This window comes from Limulus polyphemus, unplaced genomic scaffold (genome assembly GCF_000517525.1).
Source record: "Limulus polyphemus unplaced genomic scaffold, Limulus_polyphemus-2.1.2 Scaffold2942, whole genome shotgun sequence".
NCBI classification, from domain to species: domain Eukaryota; kingdom Metazoa; phylum Arthropoda; class Merostomata; order Xiphosura; family Limulidae; genus Limulus; species Limulus polyphemus.
In genome coordinates, this window is record NW_013668552.1 from 83210 (window position 1) to 89408 (window position 6199).

The 6199-nt window shown below is 33.0% G+C and overlaps 1 protein-coding gene across 1 annotated transcript in view; it reads left to right on the forward strand.

Moving 5' to 3' along the window:
- The window catches only part of LOC106468266 (G patch domain and KOW motifs-containing protein-like), a 57827-nt gene that overhangs the window by 44140 nt on the left and 7488 nt on the right, over positions 1-6199 (forward strand). Inside the window, exon 4 of the mRNA XM_022396603.1 lies at positions 1054-1225. Coding sequence (XP_022252311.1) covers positions 1054-1225 — 172 coding nt within the window. The remainder of the gene's footprint in view (positions 1-1053; positions 1226-6199) is intronic.

Below are 6199 nucleotides of genomic sequence, written 5' to 3' on the forward strand. Positions count from 1 at the left end.
GATTACTGACAATCGACAGGAACAGCACGCACACTGCTGCTTCTTGGCGATAAACCCCCAAGCCACAATACAACACTCCACCAATTAACGCCTTCCACGAGCTAGATACCACCACCTGCTTACCCATACCTATAAATATCCGCCAACAGTAATCACAATTCACACAACATTCAGCCTTGATAATGGATGCAGAATGCATTCGAAACGCGTTGGCCAACTCATCACTAGCTACAACTTTTACCCGTTGTTCTAACAACGTTAAGACGGCTTATCGACTTCTTAAGAAGAATTCTAAGAAGAAAGTAAACCTACAGACATCGGTCTTGTTTAACATATATATATATATATATACATATATACATGCACTGTATGGATCAAAGAGATCACGTGACCGGAGATTGCTTAATAGCTTTGTAAAGTTATCTTGTTACCCCGAAGTATTGGTTTACAGTAGGGTTAAGTTTTTTTTTTACCAATTTAATTTGAAAAATGGTCTAAAGCAAATCAGAACAAGAATGACACAAGTAGTAAGAGGAAAATTTTGTTTTTCAAACATGAACTGTAAGTTTGAGTGAAAAGATTACATGTTTAAAATTATATAAGAATATTTGAGGAAAAGGAATAAATGTCTAAAGATTTTCAAAATTTACAGATGCTGAAAAATATACTAAGGGAAACCACAAAGCTTATAAGTTACATTGAAAAGTAATAAGAACAATTTAACTTTGATGATGAGGAACCCACTTTTTAGAAAATAAATGTTTTGAGATAGATTGAATGGGTGATGAAGAAAACTATTATAATAAAGTTTTTTCATTACTCATTCAAGCCATCTCCAAATTTTTATAATCAGAAAGATGTATCTATTGTAAATGGAGGTAATTAATTGGGAATTTAAGAGTAGAGTAAGTGGTTGTTTTTTAATTTTTATAGCTGTAACATAGTTTTTATTTTATTAGAAGTAATTAACAACATTGCTGAGATTGAAAAAAGGAAAAATTAAGACTTGAAGTCAACAGTTTAAGCTAAGTAAAATATTTAAATCATTTACAGGTGCGTGGATCCCATGGAAGTAGTTTTACGACCCAAAGGATTAGGTCTTGGAGCAAGTCATCCAGGAAAGAGCTGTAAGAGTAACAAGTTGGTTAATAAAGAACACATTAGCTTAATAAAAGGAGCCTATGTTATCATTAGTCAAGGACAGTACAAAGGCAACTATGGACAGGTAAAGTTTTGCATGTGATGTATTGTTACATGGAACAAAACAAATATAGAACTTTTATTGAAATTTGCACCATGTTTTTTGGCCTTACAGATAATTTTTGATAGATTAACCCCATAAGTTGATATTTTTTGAGAGAGAAATCCACTTTGAAATAAGTACTTTTTTCCTTCTTAGTTGTAATGATTATCTTTACGTAGAAGTTGTCTATTTGAATTAATAGTGATGAACATTTATTTTCTAACATAACATACCTAATATTTTGTGTTTGTGTTATATTCTCTGAACCAGGTTGCTAGATAGTGATTGCTGCAGCAATGTGGACACCAGTATCATGATTTTTTCCCCTTCCTCTTCACATACAAAGCTAATTTTTGCCAGGTTTTCTTTTGTTTCAGGTATAAGGTTGAGGAATGCTTTTCTAGTACTCTGCTTGGCTTTGCTAATCTGGATAGGTGCCTGGGCTTTACAATTTCATATATGTCCTTTTCTGAGACCAGTGAATGTGCAGTATTCAAGACAAAATTAAGTCCTTAACTTTCACTAATTTCATCAGACAAATCATCTAAAATATCAAGAGTCACAGTTGAAATATTTATTAAATTCAACCTTTCATAACTATTTTAGAATATTTCTGTAATTCTAAAAACCCAAGAAAGCAAAGTATTTGATAATATATCAAGCATACTACATCTCCTATATACAGTGCCAACAAGGCGTTTCACCCAGTACTAGAATTTATCAGGCTGGCTGGATTACAACAGACGTATTATTGGTCTAAACACTTTATATATATCACTATCTTTCATGAATAACTTCTGTTAGAGTGAGATATATTCAGGTAATTTTGAATGTAAATCTGCAAAAATGTTGTGGCATGCACACTTTGACCTTCCTGTATTCATAGAGTTTATGGGCTAGGCATTTTGTCTGACTTTCAAGCATTCTAACTGTTTCAAAATGACCTAGAATTGTCTTAATTTTTACAGCATCACATAAGTTCAATAATATTTTTGGTACATTTGGTGGCTGATTTTTAGAATTTGTATATTTTGTTATATTTTTGTGTGCAGTTCACGTGTTAAATATTATTAAGACATAACGTGCATGTAATTTTGAAGATTTTATTACAGTAATCAAGATCCTTCCAATATTGATCTGCCCTTTTGATCCAAGGTAGGCTTTCCACTGACACAAATAAAAAAGTAGTAATAAACAAAAATTGAAGAGTTCTCCATTTTAATCTTTAAAATGTTAAGTGACATGGCCATGCTGATACAGTAAAACTGTCAAGGTTTTCATGCTAATTTAAGATGACATCGAGGCGTTGTTTGATTCATACAATTCTATGTGTATTTCCTTTCTTGAAAACTTCCAATACTTTCACCATTCAGCAGAATGTATTTTACAAAAAGGACATGTGTGATTCATGGGGGAATAGCATTGCTGATTGAACAACATACTCCCTCTATGAATCTACCACTCACCACACCTTTGACATGGAACATATTCACTCTACCTGTCTCTAGGAGAGGAAAATGATGTTATCAAGTACTTGCTATCCATCTTTATCATCCTAGGAGTCTTAGCTGCACACAATCATCTCTGGAGTAGTGAAAATGTTAATGGTAGTGGCAATTTGTGGAACATTTCCTTCTTGGACCACAACCTTTTTCTTTTCAACACAGGAGAATATTTCTTTTATGCCTTAAGTCAGGTATTTAATGCCATAGATCTGTCCGTTTCCTCACCACATTTCCTTATTTTGAGAAGTGGACAATGAACCATGAGGTTTTAATAATTTTCCCATTATCCTGAAGGAGATTTGCTGCAATTGATGCCATCTGACTCGTGCCACGATGAAAAATCAAAATGGACAACTAGCCCTCTTTCACCAATCTCTTGGAACTTGATCATATTGTTGTTAAAATACAATCTTTTAATGACTTGCTTGGAGACAGTAACTGATTATATTGTTTATACATCTGTCCTTACCATCCCTTAAACTTTGACACATAGTAACCTTGTTTATGGTAAGCACCTGACAATCAAGAAGCTCAGAAACAAGCCCAGTATATCTTTTGCAGACATCCCACACCTACCAACTACATAGCCTTTAAGAAGGATGATATCCATACCTTACATATCACTGTCAGAGGCAGAAAGAATCATGCATTGGATTCACTTTCAATTTCCAAAGTTGTTTGAGACAAGAGCCAAAATTTGAATGGAGGTATACACCTCATCCCCTCAACCTTGCAACCAAATGGTTATGAAGTTGATGATTTACAGGATTTTTCTAACCCCCTGGAAAGTGCTTCTCCCACCACTGAAGCACCTCCAACTGTTTACCTGACATCTTAGCCATCAAAGCAAGGTAAAAGAACTTCAATTTCTTTTCAACCCAATTACTTTTACAACCTTAATTAACCATTAGCTCAGGTGGAGTTTAACTTGCTCTACATCAGTATACATGGATACTTGATTCAGCAATCAGAATCAGGCCAATTGTTGTATAATCAAGCGATATTTGGAATTCGTAGAATTTGTTGAATTTCCTGATCATGGAAAACCAATTGCTAAGAAATGAAAAATAACACAACTCAGACCACTTTATTCACAACAACAATCTTCTGATTTGTAAGTGTGCTTGCAATTACGATCCTGTACTTTTTCTTTTAACACAAAGTACAAAACATTATTCACCATAGAATAAAATATTATCATTTAAAACAATCTCTGTCTGTTTCTCATTTATTTACATAAGTTTATACACTGAATGAAAGAAATGTTAAAAAACAATGCTCCGCACATAGTGAAGCACAACCATTTCTTTATGGACTGTACATTACATTATGGAGCTTACATAACATTACATAGAGGTCTTAGAATCACACTGGATTACAAACAAAAACTTTCAAATGCTGTCACTTTATTTGACCTTGGGTTGGAATACTTCATTTGTTTCAGAAAGTGGTTTAGTTTTCAAAATGTGTAGTGATAGCAAAAGTCTTCAAACTTATGGCTGAAGTGAATGATGAATTTAGGCAATGAATCTCAACAATTTGTCTCTCACATAACATTACATATTGATCATGTATTAGCCACAAGGTCAGACAGTCCCCATTTTTACTTGTTCAAATAAAAAACGGAAAAGAGATTGTGATTATTTTTTCATTTTTTTGCATGGCACATTTATTGATAAATTCAACAATTTCAAATTTAATGAACTTCAAAGTACATTCTGTGCAGTTGTTACAATTTTTAAGGTTAAACTGTCAACAATACTACATGACATCATCAACATTACATAGTTGAAATCTAGCAGATTGAATGATATAATGATTTCTGATTGTGAAATGATTGGTGAAACAGTAATAAACTGAATTACAAAGTTTCTGATCTAGGCTTCTGCCAGGGACTCTGTACACAGTGTCACGTGAAACTACACTTCACTTCGTGTTTGTAGATATCTTAAGTATGCTGCAGAGTTGTGATCACTGTGTATTCATGCTTCAGTGGGCTCCCTTTTTGCAAATAAATGATTTGCTGTTCCAACTTTAAGCCTTCATATCTAGAAAAGTTGACTGGATGAGCCTGATGTTGGATAATAGTGTCAAATGTGATGATCAGCCTATGCTGCCATGGCATGTTACCATCACCTATGATACTTCATTGAGTCACCTGAAGAAGTCAGATATGTCTGACTGTTGATAAAAACTTGTCTTTAACCCTTTCCATGTAGGTTGGGAATAGAGCACCTCATCATGTTTGTAGACTTACAATCAAACTTTTATTAAACTACAGTTTTTTTTTTAGTGTATATCCATAAATTTGGAATTAAATTGTAGTTTATAATTCAAGTTTTAGTATTATACATTATTTAATTTCTTAGTTCAAAAGTAAATATTAAAAAGTTGCCAAATATAGAATTTTTGTGTCACATGTTGCAACATCTGCATTTGCTCAGATTTTATTGTGAGCATCATAAGATGTAAAGTCTACATCTTTTAAGGAATTAGAAACTCAAATACTGATATTAAAAAACTAGAGTATAAAATAAAAACCTCCTACCTTTTCTGATTGCTGAGATATCATATTTAGCAAACCCACCACAGTGGCTCCACCCACATCTTCCTCTTTTGAAAATACTCGTTACCTATGCCTACTTCTCTCAATTACATGTTTTTAACCAGTTGAAAACACTCATTTTGAATTACATAATTCTGTTAGTCTTCCTAAAGGACTTGTGCGGGTAAAGCCTTTATTACTGTTGAAGTGGTGTTCAAGGTGATATGCTGATAGGAAATGAAATTTTTTAGACCCAAATACAGCTTAGTAAGGAAACCTGATAAATTACAGTGGAATTTTGTGGTATTGGTATAGTAACTTATAGATTTTTGTTAATTCAAAATGCATATATAAAACCTACAAAAATTGTTTTTTACATCCACCACATGAAATTCAAAACAAGGCTTAGCAAGTATGCCGCATCAGTAAAAAAAAATTGTTTTCTATATATTTTTTATTTACCGTTGTAAAGTGTAGCGCTCAGGTGAGCTTAATTGTTGGAGCTTCATTTAAAACTACTCTTTTACACCAAATTTATTTATTGGAGGATTTGTCTTGACGAGTGGAGCCACAAGTCGCTAACTCGAGGAGTTTACAGTTAGACTAAAGAAAATGAGTCTCAGGTCAAGAGTAAACACTCAAAATAATGTTTATTTAACATCAATTAACTTTACAATTTTTTCTTAACCAGCTCAGAATTAATGCAGCCATCATGTTTGATCTCATTCTACTGTTCAAGATGTGGAATACTGCTGAAATCTTCATTAGTAAAAACTGAAGAAAAAGCAAAATTTAATAACCCAGTCATCTCATAATCATCAGATATTAGCCTTCCTTTATCATCCCTAACGTTTATTCCCCTTAATGTATTTAAAGAAATCCTTACTATTAATTTTTACATTTTCA